Source organism: Oryx dammah, unplaced genomic scaffold (assembly GCF_014754425.2).
Source record: "Oryx dammah isolate SB20612 unplaced genomic scaffold, SCBI_Odam_1.1 HiC_scaffold_27, whole genome shotgun sequence".
In the NCBI taxonomy this organism is placed as follows: domain Eukaryota; kingdom Metazoa; phylum Chordata; class Mammalia; order Artiodactyla; family Bovidae; genus Oryx; species Oryx dammah.
The window spans coordinates 13,387,876-13,414,014 of record NW_024070211.1 but is presented as its reverse complement, the minus strand read 5'-3'; the positions used below and the strand labels follow the sequence as shown (position 1 = coordinate 13,414,014).

Sequence of the window (26,139 nt, the reverse complement as noted above, 5' to 3'; positions counted from 1 at the left end):
AGTTCTCCTGTTCTGTAACCAACAGGAGGACTCACAAATGGCAGTGGAAGATACATCTCTGCTGCTCCAGGCGCTGAAGCCAAGTACCGCAGCGCAAGCAGTGCCTCCAGCCTCTTCAGCCCCAGCAGCACCCTTTTTTCCTCCTCCCGTTTGCGATATGGAATGTCTGATGTCATGCCCTCTGGCAGGAGCAGGCTTTTGGAAGATTTTCGAAATAACCGATATCCCAATTTACAATTGCGGGAGATTGCTGGGCACATAATGGAGTTTTCCCAAGACCAGCATGGTTCCAGGTGAGGACTTGGCTTTGGCACTTAAGGTAACTGAAATCCTAATGCCTTAAATTCCATGCCTCAGATAAGGTGTACACTAAGGAAATTGCTATAAAATTAATGAAAGAAAATTTTCCTTTTGGTATACTTCCTGTTATTTATTTTAGAGGCTGTAAGAGCCATCAAATACAAAGTGATTGACGATAGCCATTTAGTAATCTGTGGAAAGTTCTTAAACAGATGGGAATTCCAGATCACCTTACCTGTCTTCTTTGAAGCCTGTATGCAGGTCAAGAAGCAACAGTTAGAACCGGACATGGAACAACAGACTGGTTCAAAATTGGGAAAGGAGCACATCAAGGCTGTATATTGTCACCCTGCTTATTTAACTTAGATGCAGAGTACATCACACGAGATGCCAGGCTGGATGAAGCACAAGCTGGAATCAGGATTTCTGGGAGAAATGTCAGCAACCTCAGATATGTGGATGACACCACCGTTATGGCAGAAAGCAAAGAGGAACTGAAGAGCCTCTTGATGAAAGTGAAAGAAGAGAATGAAAAAGCTGGTTTAGAACTCAGCATTCAAAAAATGAAGATCATGGCATCCAGTCCCATCACTTCATGGCAAATAGATGAGGCAACATTGGAAACAGTGACAGGCTTTATTTTTTTGGGCTCCAAAGTCATTGCAGATAGCAGCTGCAGCCATGAAATTAAAAGACACTTGCTCTTTGGAAGAAAAACTATGACAAACCTAGATAGCATATTAAAAAGCAGAGACATTCCTTTCCTAACAAAGGACCCTGTAGTCACAGCTATGATTTTTCCAGTAGTCTTGTCCATTAGTCATGTCTGTGAGAGTTGGACCATAAAGAAAGTTGAGTGCCAAAGAATTGATGGTTTTGAACTATGGTGTTTGAGAAGACCCTTGAGAGTCCTTCCCTTGGACTACAAGGAGATTAAACCTGTCAATCCTAAAGGAAATCAATCCTGAATATTCATTTAAAAGACTGATGCTGAAACTGAAGTTCCAATACATTGGCCACCTGATATGAAAACAGTTTTTAGAAAAGACACTGATGCTGGGAAAGATTAAAGGTAGGAGAGAATGGGGACAACAGAGAAGGTGGTTGGATGGCATCACTGACTTGATGGACATGAGTTTGAGCAAGCTCTGGAGATGATGAAGGACAGGGAAGGCTGGTCTGCTGCAGTCCATAGGGTCTCAAAGAGTTGGACACGACTGAGTGACTGAACCACAATAATCTGGATCACATGCTGAAACAAACCTTTTTACCTTTCTGAAAGATTAGCCTGCTGTTCCTTTGTTCATGAGAACCTCACAGAATGTCTACAGTTCAAGAAAAACAGAAATACTAACACAAAGACTTGTGTACAATACTTGCTACTTTAATCACTGTTAAGAATCTTTCTCTCCAAGAGACACTGTTCAAATGCAAATTTGGATCCTTAGGCTCAGGAATAAGATGTTGCCACCACTTTCCTTTGTTGTTCCTTTCTGTAGAAGTAAGGGTCTGCACAGAGGTTAGAAATGCTATTATTTAGCTTTGGTTACTGCTCCCTGTTCCAGTGGACTTCACAGAAAGGGACCTGGGTCCTCAGGAAAGGGCAGTTCTGATGACATCATCCAGCCTTCTCTCTCCCTGTTTCTTTCTCTCTGATGGATGATTCCACTAAAACAACTCCCAAAGAATTTGCCTCCTCTTTAAATTCTACCAGCTTGCTAGTGGGCAAGGATTTTTCATATTTAAATCCTAAAGTCCAGATTAAAAGAAAAACATGGATTTTTAAATACAGTCTCCTGAGCTAAAAAAGGCAAACTGAGTAGCTGCTACTTTAGAAAGATACTGCACATAGATGACTACGGTTCCATACCATTAATGAATATGTACTACACATGTACTTCATATGAATGTGTGTTGAAGACTAAAATAGGGACCATGGGCTTTTAAGTTTATTGATGTGGGACTGGTTTCTAAGAGAAAACGTCTGGCCAAGTTCTCCTGGTGTTGTGCCTCTTGCCTTCACCTTCTTCTCTCTTTTTCTGCCCCACTTTTCATCTCTCCCTCCATCCCACACGGAAATACATGTCCTGTTGTAATGACATGTACTGAAACTTAAATATACTTTAAAAGCTTGGGTAAAATAGGGGATACTTCACAGTATAACTTTTTTCCTTTTCAGTAATTCTTCAAGTAAGTGAGCTCAAGTGATTTATTTAAGTAACAGTTGTGTGTGTGTGTATATGCATATGCACACAAATACGTATTGCTTCAGAACTGAAAAATTACATAAATTGAGCTAGTCTTTAGATATTTTCCAAGTCTTCCTAAAATGCTGTGATTGCTCTTTTTACTTTGTACTTCAGATTCATTCAGCTGAAACTTGAGCGTGCCACACCAGCCGAACGCCAACTTGTCTTCAATGAAATCCTGCAGGCCGCTTACCAGCTGATGGTGGATGTATTTGGAAATTACGTCATTCAGAAGTTCTTTGAAGTAAGCCTTTGTTCTTTCTGTCTTTTGCCTTTAGAGACTCTCCACAGCATTTTGATTTTCATTAGCTGCTTTTAGAATTGCAATTTCATTCCAGTCCTTAAAATGAAGTGTGAATGGTCTTTTTGAAGAATGATTAAATGTTTTTCCAGTTCATTAGCAGAAGTGCATCGTTTAAATAGCCAAGCAGATAATGCTAGTGTACTTGAGAAACGTGTTTGTAGAACCACTCTCTTCATTTAGCATCCAGCACAATATTTCTGATTGCCAAAATAGTTTCACTGAAAGTGTCATGTTTGGAGGAAAAAAATTTGTGTCAGATAATTTTAGGAGGACCACAATAAAGTTCTGAAAAAGAAATTTAAGAAATGGTTTCCTAGAGAATTATCTTTGAACACCAACTCTAGTGTTTTTCATCATAAACCATAGTCATGAGGATTGATACATGGGTGATCCTTCAGCCTTGATTCCTTATTATTCCTGTTAATGCGGACAATGTCTACTCTTGTTATCATTGTCTTTGGAAAGGATCAGTGAGATTGTTGGATTAATGTCTATTTTCTCTTCTAAACTAAAATGTCAGAAAGGCACAGATTTTTTTTTTTTAAACTGACCATTGTAGCTGTGATATACTACACAGCCGTGGTATCAATAACCCTATTATAAATCCAGAAAGGAGTGAAACATTGAGATGAAACATTTGGTACAGGGGTAAAACGCGGCAACTCTGCACATTACCTGTCCCTCAATAAGAGAAATCTGTAATCTTCTTACGTCTTATTTTTTTGGTTTTTGTGAAGATTTTTAAAAAGTGGCTCACTCACAGTCGCTATCTTCCCAACTTTTCTCATCATGATCTAAGTTCTTTGACTCTGAATTCTCTAGCTGTGGATTGACGAATCAACCTAAATATGACTCTTACAATTTTGACTTTCAGATACCTTTTCACTGCCATTTTTGTCACATATATGTAAAAATATAGAGCTCTCCAGCTCCAGAGGTTAAGACAACTAGGCTGGCCAAATGAGCAGTTGATTATAGCAGTACAATTTGGGACAAGCTGGAGAACTCTGACTTAGAGAATGTTCCTGGACTTGAGTTCCCTTGTATGGAAAATGAGTGGGTTGGGCATCCTTAATCATAAAGTCTCTATCAGTCTCATATGCTATTCAAATGAAAATAAAAAACCAAGGATGGAGAAACATTCTTCTAGGAAGACCTAACATTGTGCAGTCATACCTCTTGATTTTATCAACTTTCCCCCTGATCCTGTTGACTTGTATAAATAGAGTAGTATAGAACAGCATATTCAGAAGAGAGTGTGCATGTGTGCTTTGGCTTAAACTTCACAAAGATGAGAGAACTACAGTTCTCTCATTTCAACTTACAGACTCAGACACCTAAAGTGATGTAGGTTTGCTGCAAGAAATCCTCAGATATCCCTCAGATGTTGTCTAAAGCTTTAATAATAAACTGTGTCTTCCACCTGTACTGTTGTTTTTAGAATAAATGTAAATGCTCTTGTAATTAATGGCATATAGGTATATTTAATAGTATTGATGAGTTAAGGGCATCTTTGAGGAATTGGTATTTGTTTAGCAGAAACTACTACAGTTGGATATCTGAGAAGTGTTTTTAACATTAAAAAGAGTTCCTCTTAATCAGATTCTGATAAGTAGAGAACTTGAAGAAACAAAGGGTTTATAAACAAAAAGTTTAGTTAATCACAGATGACAGGGCTAAAAGAGGTATGCCAGTGGTTGATACAGAATAATGAATGCTTTGCTTTCTCTGGTTTCTTTCTTTCTACCTAAGTAATGGTATTCACCCACACATTATGTCTAGTTTGGCAGCCTTGAACAGAAGCTGGCTTTGGCTGAACGGATTCGAGGCCACGTCCTGTCATTGGCATTGCAGATGTATGGCTGCCGTGTTATCCAGAAAGCTCTTGAGTTTATTCCCTCAGACCAGCAGGTAATTGTAAGTTTCCCCTTTAACTTTTCTCTTGGTGTTTGGTGTTTCTTCATGGTGCATGTGGTGAACCTTGTAAATTTGTCAGTCTTTAGTTTTCTCTCAGTTTTTCTTTGGTGCTTGTGGCTGCCTTCTGTGCATGGCAAGCATGAATTGTGCAGTTAATTTTGTAAATTTATAGTGGATCAAGTGTCTTGTGTTAAAACCAGTGGTTTCAAACACGTGTCCCTTTGACCAGAATTAAGTCTTTAGTAGGTGTGATTTTAGAGGTGGGTTTTTCATTTGGCAAGAGATGAAGAAAGTAAAGTTGTCAATTTCTTGTACCCGAACTGACCCCAACAAACAAAACTTTTTCCAGTTTACCTTCTTTACCTTTTCTTCACTTGCACCCTCTTACTCATTCATTCCACTGTTTATTGAATGAGCTCTTGCCTAAGGCAGCACCTGGTCTGGCACACTGACCTGGTGCCCACTGTGTGCTAGTTGCCAGCACACAGATAGCTGAGACTGAGCACTGCCCACAGAGCACACGTGGGGAAGGGTGATGTGAGCGCCTGTGCTCACGTCTTTGAGAGCAGACCTCGTAGGAGGAGAAGTCCAGGCTACAGAGGAGGTAGGAAAAAATGGGACAGAAATCTGAGGTGTTGTGTGCTGTGAGTGGGAGCTGACACAGAAAGCGCGTGAAGAGGCTCATGGCCTCAGCTGTCATGGAGGAGGTCCAGCTGGCCCCACACAGACCACGGGGCTGGGGAAGCCCAGCCAGCCCCCAGGCAGGTGTGCAGGCCGCACTGTGTCTGCGGGAGGCAGTACCTCGAGCCTCGGGTTCTGCCCGTTGGAACCCTCAGCCTTTGGGCTCTGAATTCACCCAGCCCTTCTCGAAGGAGGGGGTGACCGTGGTCTGGCAGTGATGAGCCACTTGCCCTCTCTGAGAACAGAGTTCGGTAATGAGAATCTTTACTCTGGACTCAAGTTCTGAGCCAGACGAGGCACCCACCACCTCCCGTTCAAAACAGAACACCATGCTGGTGTTGGCGATGGCAGTGGAAGGCTGGGGAGTCCAGAGTGCTTAAGCTGTGAGACTCAGATGGGCCTGTCAAGATGCTGGCGAGGGCGGAGGGAATGTAGGTGACACACAGCACGTTGGGAGTTCATTCCATTCAGTGTCCGGCACAGGAGGTACAGCGGTAAGAAGAGGATGTGTGTAAGTGATTAGAAGCAGGGGTGAGGCTACTAGTTTGTTTTCTCCTAATGTTCAGATCGTTACCAGCTTTAATTTTCCCTGGGATGTTCCAGGATGAAAATGTGATGACTGAATCTTTCCTTGTTAATTTTCATGGAACTTTTCCCCTCTCTTGACCATAATGCCTGCTTACTGAAATCAAGCAGGAAATTTTTATTTCCCAGGTATTTTCCACTTCTGTGCCCTATCCCACGAATATGATACATTGTTGACTTTTTTAAAATTTTACTATATTTTTGTGTTTGTTTTCTGATCCAATGGCTACATTGTAGTAGTTTATGTCTCCCTTCTCTTCCCTGTACTCCAACTCCCATTGTTCTTTCGACCCCCATTGTTCTTTCTACCCTGTATATTCCTGAGTATCTTTTCCTGATCTGGTTTCTCTGGGATTCCTGTTCTGGGTCTAAACTACCTTTCCCAGTACAAATAACAGTGTTTTCCAGATGTAAGTATATTTTAGGTGAAATAAATTGATCTCCGGTGGAGTTTTTACCTCTTTGGGCTCAAGCAAATATTTAGGGAAGCCACTTCCCCTTCATTTTGATTATTAGAACTGTTCCTGGTGTTTTATCTTTATATAGGCATCATCCTGTATTTATTATTCTCATAATTATGTTTCCATAAGTTATTCTTTTCTGACATTTGATTAATTGCTTCAGCAAACTGTCCTGAATCTATTGCTTGTTTAGTCCCTGGCAGTGTAGTGTTGAATTTCTTTAATTAGAAAATCTTTTAGTGCTTTTACATGCTTAATATCTCAAGGATTTAAGACAATTGTATTCATAAATGTCACCATCTTAAACTGGTTTGCTGTCTTCTCCCACACCATAAATACAGAGTCAGCACTGTGTAGCTAATATATAGAGATTGTATACAGCAAAGAAATTGGGCAGAAAGTTCCAGGGCCCAGCTGTTGTGCATGTATTTATCTTAAGGAGACCTGAGTCAGCGAGTTTCGGGAGGGCATCCAGTAAAAATCCCAATGGCTCTTTTTCGATACCCATGTCACCCACACACACATACACACCACATAATGTCTGGTCTTGTCCTGTATTTTCCCTGACTTTGGACACTTTTCATTAACTGAGGGTACTATTCCAGCTGATTATGCAGTCAGTCTGGCCTAGTGGAAAGATCATGTTGGAGTCACAGACTCAGGCTAGAGTTCTGATTCAGTCACTGTCTGTAGTTTTAACCCTTCTCAGACTCAGTATGTTCATATATTCATATATATGGGTGGAGGAGAGTGTGCAGGGTAATATTTAATTGACTAGTCATTTGCTGACATGATCTGTGTTATCTGTGTATCGTCACACACAGGAGTCAGATTACTTGGGTTTGAATTGGGGCAAGTCCAGGTCTATGATTTTTAACAAATCATCTAATTTTTCTGTGCCTTGATTTCCTCATCTGTAATAGTGGCCACTCAGAGGATTGTGAGGCAGATTCATGAGTCAGATCATGTTAAACACTTAGAGGTCTGCCTAGCTAGAGTCAGCGCTAGATTAACTACTGTCATTTTTAGTGATGGGTACTTTACAGGGTTGTCATGGTGACAAATGGTGAATTGTATGTGATAGTCTCTAATACAGTATAGTTGATTTGATACTGGCTCCTTTCTATTTGAAGTTGACTGCATTTTTTTTGGAATTCCCAAGAGGTCTTTCGCCAGTTAGAGAACTTTTCTTAAGCCTGGTAATTGTTACAGAAAATTTGCTATCACGTGGAAAAACTCCAGTCCTCCTTTGTTAGCAAGGTTGTCTGAGTGCCCCAGCTGAGTTGTCCCTCTTTGATTGTCATGGACTCCCTGCTCTGTGCTTTTGTGTTTGGCAAGGAGAATGTTGACTGTCCAAGTTTTTGCTCTCTGTGATTCTGGTGGTGCTTTCTTTCCTTGTCTCAACTAGAATGAAATGGTTCGGGAACTGGATGGCCACGTCCTCAAGTGTGTGAAAGACCAGAATGGCAATCACGTGGTGCAGAAGTGCATCGAATGTGTGCAGCCCCAGTCTCTGCAGTTTATCATCGATGCATTTAAGGGGCAGGTGAGTGACTTAGTAAAGAAACAAGGGAAACAAGTTGATGGGTATTTCCATTGTGAGCAGAGAACACTATGGGAGTGTTCTCAGGGCCTTTTAGTGTATTTTAGACTGCAGTAAATAGCAGTCCTCTTCAGTGTTACTAGGTACTAGCTCTGTGCACCTCTAGCTCTTCCCTTAATTGTCCATGGATCTTCTCTCCATCATTAAAGCAGATGTCCGATCAGTCAGGATGAGATAATATCATCAGAGTTGTTAAGTCTTATATTTGAAGAGTAAGTTTTTTCATTTGGTTAAGTCTTATATTTGAAGAGTAAATTTTTTCATTTGGTTAAGTACTATTTATCTTGATAGTTAAAAGTTTTTATCATGTTTTAAAATTTAGGTGATTAACAAAACCAGTCTCACAGGTTATGTGTGACTGTATATATCTTTAACAAGGTATGGGACTTCCCTGGTGATCCGGCAGTGAAGACTCTGCATTTCTAATGCAGGGGTTGACTTATGTCCTACGTGTCCACCTCCCTCCATTCCCCTGCCCCCAATGTTAAGAAAACACGAAGGTGCTTCTTAATTTTGGGGCGTTGGATGGGGCAATGATCAGGTTGGTTTGAACTCTGTTAAGTGGCACCCAACCAGACCTAGCTTCTGATTTCTCCTGTTTATTGTGTATCATGAGAATCAGTGTGCTTTTAGCACCAGCTTCCAAGCAGAGTTGATAATTTGCATACCACAGCTTTTGTTGTTGTTGTTTTTGAAAAGAAGGAGAGATTGGAAATATCAGGTAAATTTTCAGGTATAGTCATGTGAACTGCTAAAGCCTGTCTCAAAATGGGGTTTTAGAGTTGTTTAGGCTTTGCGGTTTGCTCAGTTACAACAATGGTTAAGTAGAGTACAGACACTGAAAGTGAAAGTCGTTCAGTTGTGTCAGACTCTTTGCGACCCCGTGGACTCTACAGTCCATGGAATTCTCCAGGCGAGAATACTGGAGTGCCTTTCCCTTCCCAACCCAGTGATCAGACCCAGGTCTCCCACATTGCAGGCGGATTCTTTATCAGCTGAGCCACAAGGGAAGCCCAAACAGTAACTGAGGATTATTTGGGATTTTCTGAGTTAATTTATAAAAGAGTACCTCTGTTTAAGACCTTTTATTGTGTGTGCTTGAAATATACAAAAAAGTAAACGGATTAAGCCACCAAATGAGGGGGAATATTTTTAAGATGGAAAATGCCAATGAATTGATAACCAGCATATATAAAGAACTCTTAAAATCAAAGAGAATAATACAAGTTAATTCAGAAATGGGCTGAAAGCCTGAATAGACAGAAGAAAATATGAAAAAGTAATCCCATTAGTAATCATGAAAATGCAAAATAAGACCACAAATAGTAGATCATTTTCTTTGTTTTTTTGGCCATGCCACGTGACATGTGGAATCTTAGTTCCTCAACCAGGGATCAAACTCTTTTGAAGTTCAGGTATATACCTATACCTGATGAAATATTTGGTCATGTACACCACGAGATATGTTTAGATGTGTTTAAAGCAGCATTAGTCTCCTAATAGGAAAAGATTAAATAAGCTAGATGTCTATCAGGAGAGGATCAGACCCCCCCCAAAAAAAAATCTTTCTCAACTTTATGCTATACAAATAAACAGAATAAGTGATTGAAGCTCATAGTATTATAAGTAAATACTTGAATCACTATGTTGAGTGACATAAGTTGTTCTAGACTGAGTGTTTACCATTTTTATAAAGCTGAAATTGAGCAGAACAGTACAGTGTCTCAAGTGCATAGTTGTACACATGAAGCTGCGTATAAAACACCTAGTACTGTGACTGACACTTTACCATCTGAGGCCCCCATGGACTATAGCCCCCTAGGCTCCTCTGTCCATGGGATTCTCCAGGCAAGAATACTGGAGTAGGTAGCCATTTCCTTCTCTAGGGGATTTTCCCAACCCAGGGATCGAACCTGGGTATCCTGCATGGCGGACAGATTCTTTACCGTCTGAGCTACTAGTGAGCGTATTAAGTGTTCTCATCATTACTGTCATTATTCTTGACAGTAAATTTGAGGTGCAGATGCTCCAGGTCATTCAGCGAGGAAGGGCCGAGTTGAGACTGGGTCCTCTGGATCTGAAGCCTGTGTTCCCCTTGTTGCAGACTCAACAAATCGTTTCTTGCTGGAAAACACCCCAACTCAATTCAGAACATTATCCTGTGGTTATATGATAGCATTCAGGCTTTGGTCCAAACCCTTTCTTTGTTTTTAAAGCCATCATTTGACGCTGTGGACTCTTTAACTGTGTTTTCTATGACCTTAATTAATTCTCTGTTCCTTTCTAAATGAACTTTTTGGGAAGGTCCTTCTTAGTTTTGAATTTGTATAAATCTATGAATTCTTGGAATGGATTTAAGAAATTAGAATTTATCCTCATTTGTCCATACACACTTTATTATTTGCAGAGAGAACTTAAATGCCATACTTAATAATTTGGACTTGAAGTCAGAGTAGGAAATAAAATCCTGGTTGTGTCACTTACTATCTGTAAGACTTTAGGCACATTATGTAAACTTAGGCACTTTGGTTTTCTCTTCTGTATACCAAGAATAATCATGACTGTCTCTCGAGGTCATTGGGAAAATTAATGGGAAAATGTATGTAAATAATACTGAAGTATTGAAAGTGGCACCTGTTACTTTTGGCTGTCTTGTTTGTGTTGGTTTGCCCTAGGTGTTTGCTCTGTCCACGCACCCTTATGGCTGCCGAGTGATTCAGAGGATCCTGGAGCACTGTCTCCCCGACCAGACACTCCCTATTTTAGAGGAGCTCCACCAGCACACAGAGCAGCTTGTACAGGTAGTGGAGTTGCCGGTGGGCTGATTGCAAGTCCCTGTGGGCTTATGTGTTTCCTCAGCACAGGTTTCTTTTCCAGAAGGGGTTAATGTGTTTAAAATGCCCATTGACGTTCTGGGCAAGTTTTCATTTATACCAGCCTGGTTCATCTTTTATGAATATGGGTGATGAGTAGAACCCTGCCCTTGGAGTTGAGATCTACCTCTGAGTCATCAGGAGATCTGCCAGGAACTGTCAAAGGCCAGAGCCCTGTCGTGGATTAAGCTCGCTGCGGCCACTTAGGCAGGCCATGTAGTCTGCCAGTTTCATCTTTTCAAATGAACTAAATGGATTAGTTGATTTCTGTAGTTTTTTAATTTGTCTTGCTTGTACTAAAATTTTCTCCCATATCATACTGTTTGAACACTTCCTTCATGTAGTATGTTATCTTAAAGCAATTTTTGGAGTGGTGCCTGTTGCTTGTTTTGCTGAGAGATGTGAGATTATAAATGTATTAATATTCATTGTAGAAAAAATTGAAAGTGCAGAAAGGAGCAGCAGAACACAAGAAATGTTCCATAATCCTACTGTCCAGAAGCAGACACATTTGGCATAGGCACTTTTTTAAAAAAGTCTTCTTTGTATGCACTTAATTTTTTACATCTTACAAATAAATATTTGTGCCTTTGGAGATCCTTGCTTGCACACTTATTCTTTAAATGCCTCTTTCCCTTGGGATGAGTGTCTCCATTGTCTGCTTGTGGCGGTATTTAACTCAGTGTTGCCAGTGTTTCCAGCTTTTCTTTGTTAAAGACGGGTGCAGAGACCCACGTGTACATTTGTTAGAAAAATAGCTCTTTATTTGAAATCCCTGACTAGGACCTTTCAGCATAAATATATATAGAAACATTCCATTGTCTAGTAATGATGCGTTCCTGTTTTGTAATGATAGGGAAAAATTGTCACTACCCATTTAAAAAATTCCATATGTGTTCTTTAGTATTCAGGTAAGCCATCATGGTGTTAAAGGAAGATAGGTGTTGATTAATGTCAGAAAATTTAGGTAGCATAGAGCTTGTTTAAATAAATTTAAAATTTTCTGTTGTTTTTGAAACAGGATCAGTATGGAAATTACGTAATCCAGCATGTATTGGAGCATGGTCGTCCTGAGGATAAAAGTAAAATTGTAGCAGAAATTCGAGGCAATGTACTTGTGTTGAGTCAGCACAAATTTGCAAGGTATGTGCTTTGAATTACACAGAATGTTTTCCAGAAGAAGTGATTAAATAATATTTCAGGTCTAGAGAAATTGTCGTACTTTTTTTTTTCTTCTTCTTTTTAATGTTTATTTTCCTTAAAGTAATATATAGGTATTGAGTTCTGCAAAATATGAAACATAAGACATCTCTTAGTTGGCTCCTTACTCCCCTAGAGTGAGCCACGTTGAAATCTGGGGAATTTGTTTCTAAAGCACATACATTTTTGTACTTTGGTAAACTGGGTATTCCATGAATTTACTTTTTTGGAATTGTGAAATGTTCTTTACTTAGTTTCCTCATTGATACTGGAGTTAAAAGGAAGGTAACCATATCTTTGTATAAGGCCTTCATATTCTTCAAAATCTCTTATCAAGTCTTCATATCATACCAGCCCAATAATTAAATGTATTAGTTATTCCCAGGTTGTGAAAGATGTTTTAAGTAACTTATAAGTAGCAGAGATTAAAGAAGAAATTAATGGCCCTCCAGTGGGTTAATGATCTGATTTGAGTCTGTGTATCTTATCTTATGCATAACACAGTTCTCTGTATTTTTTGGAATATTTTTTTTCTCTTGTTTTTAAAGTACATTGCAGGGCAGGTGTGACTCATACAGCCTTGATGTTTTTAAATTGTTCACTTTTAATTTATGAAATCTTACTACAGCATGAAAAATAGAGACAAAAAATAAAAGCACCCCAGATCCAGTGTCTCAGCACCCTAACCACATTAGGATCATCTCCTAGACCTTGTATTGGTTTTTATGGACTTTTGCTAGGATCAGGAGAATAGAAGACAGAACCTCTTAGGTCTCTTTTTGGGGTCACAGTCCTATTTACTGTCTTGTTCAGTGTATTTAATGTCTCACCCTTGTATAGTTAAGTATTAGGGTTGTGGTCTGATAATGAGTGAGTAGCTATTTTGGGCCCGATTCTCTCATGTATAACAACTAATAAATTGTGGACAAAATACCAGAAACTACCTGCAGACATTAGATGGTGACCAGGAGCAGAGCGATAACCAGAAGTGAGTAGAGGAGGTTGTTGATACTTGAAAGAAGGTTCACTGCATTGGGAAAATTTCCTTCTCCTCCTCCCACACCTCCTTTTTTGAGAGAATTGGGAGATACATAATTGACACGTAAACATTGTGCACGTTTTAAGTGTACAACCTGCTGGTTTGATACATTTATATGTTGTAATATTCCTACAGTAACTGTAGCTGTTACCATGTCACATGATTATCATTTTTGTGTTGAGAACCATTAAAGATCTAGTCTGTTGGTAACTTTGAAATTTATAAGAGGTGTTGTTGACTATAATTAGGAAAGTTTTAATCTGTAGGCTAAGTTGGGATAGAAAATCGCTGGTGTTCTGAGAAGGCAGTGGCAGAGTGACAGGGGAGAAATTCTGGAAAGGAAGAGAACCAGGGATGAGGGGGAAGCCTAAATTTAAACTTTCTAAGCATCTGGTTCACTCCCGAACCACACTGCACAGGACGAACTCAAGGCAACCCTACCAAGGCTGAAAGAATTTAGTGGAGGTTTCATCTGCTACTTACTGCATGGGAGAGGGTTGCAGTTTGCTTTCAGCAAAGAAAATGCGTGCCCCAAAAAGGGGTTAGAGTAATACTCTTAGGGATTGACAGAGCTCAGGGCACACAGTGCATCGTTTGTCATGTCTAGATAACAGAAAAGTGTGGCCTGTACTCAGGAAAAATGGAAATGGAAAACTCCCCAGTGACGATAGTTCCATACCACCCAGATGTTAGAGTTAGCAGAGAAGGATTAGAAAGCCCTTTATAAAGTATATAATTTTATATACAAAAACTATTATTTTAAAAATTAAAATTAATAAAAGTTTGTATTAAAATTATGAAAAAGTATAATTATATAAAAGTATGAATTTTATAATCTTATAAATTATATTTTATGAATTTTATATAAGTAATTAGTATTTTAAAATATTATATTTTAAGGTACTTAAAGTATTATAAAGCATTTAAATTACACTCAAAAATGTAAAGGAAAATGTGTGTGTAGTGAAATGAAAAGATGAATGTTAGTAGAGAATTAGAAAAGGCAGTGACACCCCACTCCAGTACTCTTGCCTGGAAAATCCCATGGATGGAGGACCCTGGTAGGCTGCAGTCCATGGGATTGGGAAGAGTTGGACACAACTGAGCGACTTCACTTTCACTTTTATGCATTGGAGAAGGAAATGGCAACCCACTCTAGTGTTCTTGCCTGGAGAATCCCAGGGATGGCAGAGCCTGGTGGGCTGCCGTCTATGGGGTCGCACAGAGTCGGACATGACAAGCAACTCAGCAGCAGCAGCAGAGAATTAGAAGCTTTATTACAGAATGAATTAACAGGGAAGTTCTAGAGTAGAAAAGTATAACATCTGAAATAAAATTGGCTATATGGCTTTAACAGTAAATTAAAGATAACAAAAGAGCCAGTAAATTTGAAAATTGAATAGAAACAAACCAATTAAGCAAGTTAGTGACCTTATGACATTTTTGATGGTAACCCAGAATACGAAGTAAATTTTTCATCAACTTTGAATGCATAGGCACGTGCATACACACATAACTGAAGATTGCCCATAATTAATTGATACTACTCTGTTTCATTTAAAAAAAAAAGCTAGTCTCAAATCACTAAATTGATTTTATCACCCACAATCAATTTAAGAACCACAGCTTCAGAAATACTAGAATAAACTTTAAAGACTGGAACAGTATGGATTGTGTGTTAAGGTGGCAGGGAGTCTTTGGCCAGGTGGGATCCTGATCAGTGAGTGATCCTATAATACCTTCTTAAAAGACAGGTTACTGTCAAGGAGTCAGTCTTCTGCCGAGAAGAATGAGTGTCCTGTTGCCAGCCTAACTTAGTAGAAAATTCTGTTCTAAATCTGACCACTCTGGTCTTGGGTGGATGAAAGGGCAGCTCAGCCTGGCAGTTCTAAAAAGTGATGATTTTTTACTTGAACATTTGGATATCGTGACTGGCTTAGTAATGTCCTAACTCCCTTTTCTGCTAAGGGAGAAGCCAGTGTCTATTACGAGATTCACTTTCACATGCCACACCTTCAGTTCATGCTAGAATTGCAGAGTGCTGTGGGAGGAACGTGAGGGGAAAAGTTTTCGCATACTGCTGCTGTATCAGAAGGGAGAGGCTGTTTGTGGTTTTACATGTGATTATCAGATTTGATTTACTCTGTCTTAAGAAGAAAGATTGAAGAAATGTCTGGGAGACAACGTCTGAAGAAAGGATGGTGGTAGTTCTTAAATATTTTAGCTTGAGAATTTTGTTTTCTAAATAAAAGCACGTACGTAATAAAGGCTCAGTATGCTGAACCAGATAACATGGCGAGGGTCCTTTCAGAGTGATGTGGAACCAGCACCCTCTCTTTTGATTTAAAAATTGAAGTAGGGACTTGGGGTAGGGACCTGGAGTAGGGACTTGGTGGTGGTTATTTGTGATGACTGTTCAATTATATAGGGCTGGTCTTTGAAAGAAGGCACTATCTCTTGCCTTCTGGTGTTCCTAGAATAGGTATAGACAGCCGCTGAAGGCAAAATTAAGACAAATGGGTGAAATTTCAGGGAAGCACATTTATTTTAGTATATAAAGAATGTTTAAGAGAAGCATTCACTCGTGGTCGGTTGCCCCAGAATCACTTCCAAATCATTGGAAATTCTCATGCAGAGGCTAAATGGGCATCTTTCAGAATGGTCAGAAAAGAGCTTTCTGCATTAGCTAGATTTGAAAGTTCCTTTTCTACTTGAGTGTTCTGTGATCCAGAGGAGCTCTTCCCCCAGTCATGAAATTGTTGCAGTATTCAGCTGCCCACTTAGCAGATGTTCTCTTTGCCAAGTATTGGCTGCAGTAATACAAATACAGAGGATAAGTATTGTTCTTGTTCTTAGACATCACACAACTTCCTCATACCCACAGAGGCCCAGAAGCAGAGTACTGCTGACGTACAGAAGCAAACAGTCATGAATAATCAATCACTCCTGGGTGAGGAGTGCCCTTTAGCATGGCTGGATGTGATTTAATCAGCCTCTGCAGTCAGTCCCTCTGGATTTTAGAGGAACCCTGATTTAAAGTAACTGCATTTCTTTTTTTTTCCTTTCCGAGGTTGAGACATCTGTGAAGTGTTTAGAAATGTGGACACACCTGGGGGTCCTTCTTGTTCTTAAGAGACAGTGTGGTTTCTCCTTGTGTCTGCCTTCACTTAGCAAGTCTGTAGGGCCTCTCTTAAGTGCCCAGCTCTGTGCATGGCACTAGGGATCTAGATGTGAGAGAAACTTGTTTTTGGCCCCATTAAGCTCACAGACGTGAAGGGAGAATTGATAGATGTTGATGCCTGTTGAAATTATGTTCATTACCTATTTTCAGTTCATAACCAGTTGTATGAACCTTTACTTACGTGGGTTTACCCTCCCCTGTTAGATGGTTGGGTCTGGTACCCTCCACGACCTGTGCTTGGCCATTGTTGACGTTGGAGATCACAGATGGCAAAGATAGGGTCTCATAGAGCCAAACAGATGAGGAATTAATCTTCGAAGAAGCCTGATTTGCTGCTGACCTTGAGGTCAGAGCCCAGGCCAGATAAGCACAGCCTAACGAGGTCCCTCTAAGGTTTGGCCCTGGATTTGTCTCCTTACAGCAATGTTGTGGAGAAGTGTGTCACTCACGCCTCCCGTACAGAGCGCGCTGTGCTTATCGATGAAGTGTGCACCATGAACGATGGTCCCCACAGTGCCTTATACACCATGATGAAGGACCAGTACGCCAACTACGTGGTCCAGAAGATGATCGATGTGGCAGAGCCAGCTCAGAGGAAGATCGTCATGCACAAGGTAGGCGTTTGTGCAGGTCTCAATCAGAGAGGAGGAGTTGGCCCTCGCTTCTAAAGGAGGGTGGGCATCTTGCTGCTGCTTGCACAGTTTGTCACTGGATTGTGACTTCTTTACCCTTTTATCTGGAGTGGTCACTGTCCCTGTGTTTGCTGCCCCTCCATCAGTAACTCACTGGTGTGAATGTTAAACTCGGTCTCTGTGGGGGAGTCCCCTCCCAGTTCCTCAGGCCATGCTTCTTTCTACCTCTTGGCTCCCAGGAGACCAGCTTCTCAGTCTAGCAGATCAACCTCCTTATTTCCTTTCCTCCCTCTATTGTTCATTCCACCACCGTTTACTGAACAAGCTCCCACCTAAGGCAGCACCTGGTCTGGCACAGTGACCTGGTGCCCACTGTGTGCCAGTCGCCAGCATACAGATAGCTGAGACTGAGCACTGCCCACAGAGCACACGTGGGGAAGGGTGACGTGAGCGCCTGTGCTCACGCCTTTGAGGACAGACTTCGTAGGAGGGGAAGTCCAGGCTACAGAGGAGGTAGGAAAAAATGGGACAGAAATCTGAGGTGTTGTGTGCTGTGAGTGGGAGCTGACACAGAAAGCGCGTGAAGAGGCTCATGGCCTCAGCTGTCATGAAGGAGGTCCAGCTGGCCCCACACAGACCACGGGGCTGGGGAAGCCCAGCCAGCCCCCAGGCAGGTGTGCAGGCCGCACTGTGTCTGCGGGAGGCAGTACCTCGAGCCTCGGGTTCTGCCCGTTGGAACCCTCAGCCTTTGGGCTCTGAATTCACCCAGCCCTTCTCGAAGGAGGGGGTGACCGTGGTCTGGCAGTGATGAGCCACTTGCCCTCTCTGAGAACAGAGTTCGGTAATGAGAATCTTTACTCTGGACTCAAGTTCTGAGCCAGACGAGGCACCCACCACCTCCCGTTCAAAACAGAACACCATGCTGGTGTTGGCGATGGCAGTGGAAGGCTGGGGAGTCCAGAGTGCTTAAGCTGTGAGACTCAGATGGGCCTGTCAAGATGCTGGCGAGGGCGGAGGGAATGTAGGTGACACAGAGAACATTGGGAGTTCATTCATTACCAGGTACTTACAAGCACATGTGCTCTCTTTTCACCAGGACACTGTGTTGGTAGGCCAAGCAGTGTTGTAGACAGTTACACTGAGGCTGGGGAAATACTGGGGGGCGGTGAGAATGTGGAAGGGTGCCTCTTCTGATATGGGGGTACAGAGAAGGCTCCCTACAAGAGCGATATTCGAAAAAAACCCTGAACCTTTCCAGGTGGAGGGAACCAAGTGTGTTCAGGCTTGGAAGTGGGAGGCAAGGTGGCGTATTTAAATGGAGAAGCACAGCAGGTTCAGTGGGACGGGACTGGTGCCAGAATCACATTTACGTTTCAAATAGTGGTCCTGGCTGATGAGTACCTTGGAGGAAAGGAGGCAGTTGAGGGCTGGACAGGGGATTGTTGAAATAGTTAAGCCAGGAGGGGCGTGGCGATTTTGAGATTCAAGAAGAGTGGACAGAATGGGGCTTCGCAGCTGGTTTGATTGAGGGAGTTGAGAGAGGAGGGGGAGTCCTAAGAATCTGAAAAGCCTGACTTCTGCTCTTTCACAGCTAGGCATACCTATTTTAGGGAGAGGCAGCATTGAGGGGAACACGCTGCTTTCCATTTCCCTTTAGATCAAGTGGAAGAGGGAGCTCAGTGGTGGTGTAGATGCACATTGTTGGTGTTTGTCTAGAAGAGGGCAGATGCAGAGGTTAGGTGGCTGGCCTCATCAGTGAGCCAGGCCTGGGGACAGACAGGTGAAGGAATTGAATTTCACTTAGTTTCCACAGCAGAGCTGCCAAAAGCAAGGGGTTTGGAGCCTCGAGTACTAAGGACCAAATCATCAGCTATGTGTGTGGTCGTGATTGCAACCCAAATGGAAGTGTGGTGTCCTTTTTGCAAGTGAGTTTATTTAGGAGGGTTGGGCAAATGGTCTGGGTGCCATAGCTCAGAGTTCGAGCCAAGGACTGTGCACAGGTCCCAGGCTGGCTCCTAGGTGAGAGTGTAAAGCTAATATGGGTCTGTGTCCTGTGTGGGTTACAGAAGTGGTTTCTGGAGCCACCTGACACTTGCTTGCTTTGAGGGCACAACTAAACAGACAAAGCAGTCTGCATGGAACATTCAGGCTTGAGAGTGTCCATCTTCCCTGGCATGTTGTCCTGTGTTGAGTGAGTACCTGGGGAGCTGTGATGGGGAAGCAGGTCAATATTGTGGGTCTTCACTGTCTTTGTGGCATGTTGGTGGTTCCACAAATGATTCTGAACGCAGTGTGTTGTAGCTGAGGTATGTAGAAGGCTGTGTGAGGTCACCAACAAGGAAAGGTGGTTCCAGAGAGGAAGCACCTCCTGAGTTGTGTGGGATGCACGGGACTTGCAGGTGTGGGTCTGCCCCAGGGTGGGGGTGGGCAGCGGGGAACGGAAGAGATGCTCGTAGGGCTAAGGTGAAAGGTGAGGCTGGAGCAGAGCTGTGAGAGGAGCAGCCAAACAGTGGGGGCTGTTGGACTTTAGGTGAGTGACTTAGCCACTGTGCCTCCATGTCTTCATCAGTGAAACGAGGATGATCACACCTCTCTTACGAGGCTTCAAAGTGGACAGTTCTTGGCTCGTATTAATCGTTTTTATTATTATCATTAGTAGCTTTCTGTGACTCACTGTGAGCTGGAGAGCAGGGTCAGGTGATGAGGGCAAGGGTTCGTGGTCCCCAGAAAGCAGCCCCTGCTGCTCAGGAGAGCCATGGGGCCGAGAGGCTCCCTCAGGGGCTGCCGTCCGGCGGTGGACGGTGTGGTCGTTTCACAGGATGCCAGTCTCCACACGCTGTCCTGGAAGTGGTCTGTGGTTGTCCGACCTCCAGAGCCCTCACTTCTGCATCAGTGCTCAGGACAGGAGCCGCTCTGCTCATCTGCTGGGTCAGTGTAGCTCGTGAATTCCGGTGCTCAGGCTGAGCTACTGAAAGATGTTGCTTGTGGGGCGTGTGTACCTGTTGGTAGCTCCTGGTGTCCAGGAGCAAGTTACCCTGGAGCCCCCTGAGCCTGTCCCAGGCCAGAGTAACACAGACTGTGCTTTCTCCGCAGATCCGGCCCCACATCGCGACTCTTCGCAAGTACACTTACGGCAAGCACATCCTGGCCAAGCTGGAGAAATACTACATGAAGAATGGCGTTGACTTGGGGCCCATCTGTGGCCCCCCTAATGGTATCATCTGAGGCAGTGTCACCCCGTGCCCTCATTCCCATTGAACTCACGGCCCACTGGTGAATCCAACCAGCAACCAGAAATGCTCCAGTGTAGAATCCAAAAATGGGTAAATGGTTGCTCCAGGATTACCCTCTCCTCCCCCAAAAAGGAATCAAATCCACAAGTGGAAAAGCCTTTGTAAATTTGTTTAATTTTATTACACATAACATGTACTAATTATTTTTTTTAATTGACTAATTGCCCTGTTGTTTTACTGGTGTATAGGATACTTGTACATAGGTAACCAGTGTACATGGGAGGCCACATATTTTGTTCAATGTTGTATCTATATTCCACGTATGGAAACTTTCAGGGTGGTTGGTTTAACAAAAAAGTTAAAAAAAAAAAAAAAGAAAAAAGGTTTTTAACTCATTTGCCTCACTGGCAAGTTTTGCAAATAGCTCTTCCCCACGTCCTCATTTTAGTAAAAAAGAAAAACAAACAAAAAAAACCCTGAGAAGTCTGAATTTTAGTTAAATGACCCCAAACTGGCATTTAACAATGTTTATAAAATATATATATATAAATATATATATATAATGAAAATCATTTCAGAGTTGCAAAAGCCTCAGTTTATGACATTAAGTTTATGAAACTTCTAAAAATTGCCTTTTTTGGAGATTATTATGCTGAAGAAAATAGTGTAGTCCGTTTTGTGAGGAGGAGATGTGAGCACCCAGAATGTCTTTCAAGGCCGGGCGGCTATGATTGTTTACTGCCTACTGGATTTTTTTCTGTTAACATTGAAAGGCAAAAATCTGATTATTTAGCATGAGGAAAAAAAAAAATCCAACTCTGCTTTTGGTCTTGCTTCTATAAATATATAGTGTATACTTGGTGTAGACTTTGCATATATACAAATTTGTAGTATTTTCTTGTTTTGATGTCTAATCTGTATCTATAATGTACCCTAGTAGTCGAACATACTTTTGATTGTACAATTGTACATTTGTATACCTGTAATGTAAATGTGGAGAAGTTTGAATCAACATAAACACGTTTTTTGGTAAGAAAAGAAAATTAGCCAGCCCTGTGCATTCAGTGTATATTCACACCTTTTATGGTCGTAGCATATAGTGTTGTATATTGTAAATTGTAATTTCAACCAGAAGTAAATTTTTTTTTCTTTTGAAGGAATAAATGTTCTTTATACAGCCTAGTTAACTTTTAAAAAGGAAAAAAATAGCTTGGTTTTATTTGTCACCTAGTCAGATAGTAGCGAGATCCTTTCTAAATGTTATTCAAGATGATTCAGTTCACAGTAGTGGTTTTTTTTTTTTTTTAATCCTAAAAAAGTAATGTTTTGCTTATTTTGTGACAGTCAAAAGGACGTGCAAAGTTCAACCCCGCCCTAACTTTCCTTACAATCAGAGCCCCTCTCACCTTGTAAAGTGTGAATTGCCCTTCCTTTTTGTACAGAAGATGAACTGTATTTTGCATTTTGTCTACTTGTAAGTGAATGTAACATACTGTCAATTTTCCTTGTTTGAATATAGAATTGTAACACTACACGGTGTACATTTCCAGAGCCTTGTGTATATTTCCAATGAACTTTTTTGCAAGCACACTTGTAACCATATGTGTATAATTAACAAACCTGTGTATGCTTATGCCTGGGCAACTATTTTTTGTAACTCTTGTGTAGATTGTCTCTAAACAATGTGTGATCTTTATTTTGAAAAATACAGAACTTTGGAATCTGAGTTTGTGCTTTATTACTATTATTATTTTTTCCGATATAGTGCCCCAGAGCAGCCAGCCCTTTTCTTGCCTGTGTCTCTTTCTGTTCTGTTTTTGTCTTGTGAGCGGGTTTATCAGAGACATCCCACATGCATCACGATGTCCAGCTTCTTTTGAAAAATCAGAAAATTCACCTTCTTGGGTGCCCATGACAGGGAGCATCCTCAAAAGGCCTGACCCCCGCTATCTGCCTGGTTCTCTTCATTTGCACTCTCTGAGCTCTGCACCTGTTGTGAGCCCAAAGGGCCTGTATTAGAATCCAACAGATTATAAATGTCTCCTGGCTAAGCTAAATGTCTCCTCATTTTCTGAGGCAGGGTGGTAGGGAAGACCTCCCTGCCCTGAGGTCCCCTCTCCTTTCCCCTGGCTGGGCTGCTCCTGTCCCTAGCTCACTCTTCTTAGTATCATCACACTGGGGACCTCTTCCAGCAGTGAGTTCAGGAGGCTCTAGCTCACTGAAATACCCACCATCTGTGCCAGAAATGCGCCCCTCCCCTTCTTCACCATCTTTGCTCCAGGAGCAGCTTTGGCAGGAAACCACCACTGAAACTTGGTTGGCAACGACAGGATGGGCGGGCTCAGCCAGGGGCACTGGAAGTGGAGCCTCAGGGTAGATGGAAAAGGGACTTCCCAGGGTCCCCTCCCAAGGGTGAGGGACGGTCACTAGTAGCCCCTGTGGTTTGAGAAGAAACGGAGGGGAAAGGAGCTGAGACAGTGGAGGGTTCATGTCCAGAATCTGATTTTGCCGTAGCAGCTGTGATGGAGTCCTTCCCGAACCCTCTTCCGAGGCCACAGAGATAGCATGCTGGAGGTGTGTGTGACTGAGTAGCGTGGCTCTGCAATCAGACCAGGGTTCAAATGCGGCTCCCTAACCCTAACCTGATCTTTTTAAGCATTTGTATATTTATTTGGCTGTGTCGGGTCTTAGTTGCAGCATGCAGAAGCTTTCGTTGGGGCACATAGACTTGTCTAATTGCAGCACAAAGGGTCAGTAGTTGAGGTGTGTGGACTTAGTTGCCCTGTGGCCTGTGGGATCTTAGTTCCTCAGCCAGGGATTTAACCACTGGACCACCAGGGTAGTCCCTTTACCTGATCTTTAACCGAATTCCTTGCTGGAAATGGATGGAAGGCCATCAGTTGCGTGTATGTGAAGTGGTTCTTACATCGTGGAACATTAACAGCTTTTAGACAATTACTGGACCTTTGCAGAGCCCATGAACAAAGCAGGCAAAAACAAGAGGCTTGGATTTCTTTCCCATGAGTCTACAGTCTGTGACCTTGAGGTGGTAATTTTGTCTCTCCGATCCTCAGTTTCCTTTTCTCTAAGACTGAAGTAATACCTCATGAAGCTGAAGTAAGATGGAATTGTTAATAAACATGTCAAGGGACTTCCCTGTTGGTCCAGTGGTGATCCCAATGCAGGGTACCTGGGTTTGATCCCTTGTTGGGGGATTGGACCCCTCATGTTGCAGCTAGGACTCAGGCAAAAAATAAAAATAAAACATGTGAAGTGCCTGCAACTGAAGAGCTACTCATGTAGGTTTTCTCTTCTACCTGGACTATTTATACTTAGATTTTGTACTTTTTTCCCCCTCTCCTTTTACTCAGCATTTAGAGAAATGTTTTGTGTTTTTTAGTGGTAAGAAAGCAAGGTGCTAGGTTGGAAATGTGATACCTCCACCATCTTAACTTCAACCCTGTGTCTTTGAGGCCTTTGTGGTCAGAAAAATACAGGTTTTCATCCCAATTGCCCTTAATTACTGGGTCATCTCTCTGAGTCCAAATTTTCTTCTCTGTGAAATTGGGGAAAACAGTACTTCATGTCAAAGGTTGGCGTGAAGATGAACTGAATTACGTAGCCTAGCAGAGTGCCTGGCACATTGGTGCAATAAATGATATTTATTGTTTTTTACCTTTTAATAGCACTCCTCCAAATGTTTGTGCACAGGTTTTGGTGAATCAAACAATCCTTGTCCATTATGTAAAGAAGTTTAAAAGTGTTAGTCGCTCAGTCGTGTCCGACTCTTTTTGACTCCATGGAGTCAAAATTCCTGCTTATGGAATTCTCCAGGCAAGAATACTGGAGTGGTTAGCCATTCCCTTCTCCAGGGGATCTTTCCTGACCCAGAGATCGAAACTGGGTCTCCCACATCACAGGCAAATTCTTTACCACGTGAGCCACCGGGGACATAAAGTCACTCGTCATGAACTAACTCTGGGCCAGGCACCCAAGAGATAAGTTTTTACATGTTCTCATTTCTCACAACAGTCCTGCGAGGAATGTGGTGGTTTTCATCTTGTAGATATGGAAATGAGTGCTGGGTTCTGATGCAAGTGTTTGGGTCAAACCAATGCTTGGCCTGAAGCTTTTTCCCTTGGCATCTCCTGGGAGGGATTGGGGCTGGGGTGGACCCCTCCCTCTGCAGGATTGCATTTCAGGGTGTAGGCTGAATCTCCTTATTTGACTGACTGCCAGTACCAGCTGCTAACAAGTCCATCCAAGGATATGAGGTCCTGGGCTGCCAACCATATGGAGACCGACATTCTTGGTCTCTTAGAAGAGACCTCCATCATGAGTCCCTTCAACATGTCCCTCCATCGCACTTTGATGACAACAGAATCCTTCCCTCACACCGGGCTTTACAAGTTACAGAGCACATTCATATCTGGATGCCTTTGATCCTCTTGAAAGCCTTAGGCAATAAAGTGAAAGTGAAGTCTTTGCAAACCCATGGACTGTAGCCTACCAGGCTCCTTCATCCATGGGATGTTCCAGACAAGAGTCCTGGAGTAGGTTGCCACTTCCTTCTCCAGGAGACTACTCTTCTTGGTGGCCCAGAGAGTAAAGCGTCTGCCTGCAATGCAGGAGACCTGGGTTTGATCCCTGGGTTGGGAAGATCCCCTAGAGAAGGAAATGGCATTTTATCTGAAGATTCCTGAAATCAAGCTCAGTGCTCTGCCCATGCCGTCTTGCTCTTGCCACCTTCCATCAGCTCCAGGGATAGCTGGTGTCTCTTTTCTAGTTGAGTTTTTGGAGAAGCGTGAGGCACTAGACAGAGGAGCCTGGCGGGCTACAGTAAGTAGTCCACGGGGTGGCAGTCAGATAGGACTGAAGGGACTTAGCGTGCCGGCAGGAGGCGCTAGAGAGTGAAGCATTTTTACAGGGAGGAAACCTGCCGCTTCATGTAGTTACTAGAAGTAGCCACACGAGGGTGCTGCCGCCTAAAGAAAGCCTTATAGAAGCCTAAGGGCTCAAGGGTCCAGGGTGAGGACTGGGATGGCTTTTCCCTGGCTTGCGGGGCTCAGGAGTGAAGAGTCCCATCCAGGGACCTGAAGTCTGGCATGTGCCCTAAGACTAAGCTTTCCATTTCCCTCCCTCCCCAGCTTCTGCTGGTCAGATGGCTAGTCCCTCACTCTGGTTTGGGACGGCAGTGTATCTGGCTCACAGCTTTGCCTTGGACTCATGTGTAACCGCTGGCAAGTCTGTTTCCCCAACTGTCACCTGGCATGGTAGCCCAGCCCTGCCCCTCTCACAGGGTTGTTATGAGGCCAGAGAGCTGGTCCTGTGAGCAGAGTGGCCCCAGTTCAGTTCAGTTCAGCTTAGTCGTGTCCGACTCTTTGTGAGCCCATAGACTGCAGGAGCCAGGCCTCCCTGTCCATCACCAACTCCCGGAGCTTACCCAAATTCATGTCCATTGAGTCGGTGATGCCATCTAACCATCTCACCCTCTGTCGTCCCCTTCTCCTCCTGCCTTCAATCTTTCCCAGCATCAGGGTCTTTTCAAATGAGTCAGCTCTTTGCATGAGGTGGCCAAAGTATTGGAGTTTCAGCTTCAACATCAGTCCTTCCAATGAACACCCAGGACTGATCTCCTTTAGAATGGACTGGTTGGATCTCCTTGCAGTCCAAGGGACTCTCAAGAGTCTTCTCCAACACCACAGTTCAAAAGCATCAATTCTTCGGTGCTCAGCTTTCTTTATAGTCCAACTCTAACATCCATACATGACTCCTGGAAAAACCATAGTCTTGACTAGACGAGCCTTTGTTGGCAGAGTAATGTCTCTGCTTTTTAATATGCTGTCTAGGTTGTCTAACTTTCCTTCCAAGGAGTAAGCGT

At 42.6% G+C, this 26,139-nt stretch overlaps 1 protein-coding gene and 2 non-coding genes across 19 annotated transcripts in view; all 3 read left to right on the top strand.

The window, feature by feature from the left end:
* Positions 1-21,984, top strand: part of PUM1 (pumilio RNA binding family member 1) — a 125,309-nt gene extending 103,325 nt beyond the window's left edge. For 11 of the 17 annotated variants that reach the window (XM_040227968.1, XM_040227962.1, XM_040227961.1 and 8 more), the window contains 8 exons: positions 26-293; positions 2,664-2,793; positions 4,636-4,770; positions 7,906-8,043; positions 10,776-10,901; positions 11,995-12,116; positions 16,815-17,007; positions 20,119-21,984. In XM_040227968.1, coding sequence (XP_040083902.1) covers positions 26-293; positions 2,664-2,793; positions 4,636-4,770; positions 7,906-8,043; positions 10,776-10,901; positions 11,995-12,116; positions 16,815-17,007; positions 20,119-20,250 — 1,244 coding nt within the window. In that variant the 3' untranslated portion in view covers positions 20,251-21,984. The remainder of the gene's footprint in view (positions 1-25; positions 294-2,663; positions 2,794-4,635; positions 4,771-7,905; positions 8,044-10,775; positions 10,902-11,994; positions 12,117-16,814; positions 17,008-20,118) is intronic. The other 6 variants (XM_040227963.1, XM_040227954.1, XM_040227957.1 and 3 more) reach the window with 1 other exon arrangement.
* LOC120855202 lies at positions 5,659-5,743 on the top strand. The gene has a single exon (XR_005719172.1). It is a non-coding gene; the product is annotated as a small nucleolar RNA SNORD103/SNORD85 (small nucleolar RNA).
* LOC120855201 lies at positions 17,823-17,907 on the top strand. Its single transcript, XR_005719171.1, has one exon. It is a non-coding gene; the product is annotated as a small nucleolar RNA SNORD103/SNORD85 (small nucleolar RNA).
* Positions 21,985-26,139: the final 4,155 nt, after the last annotated feature.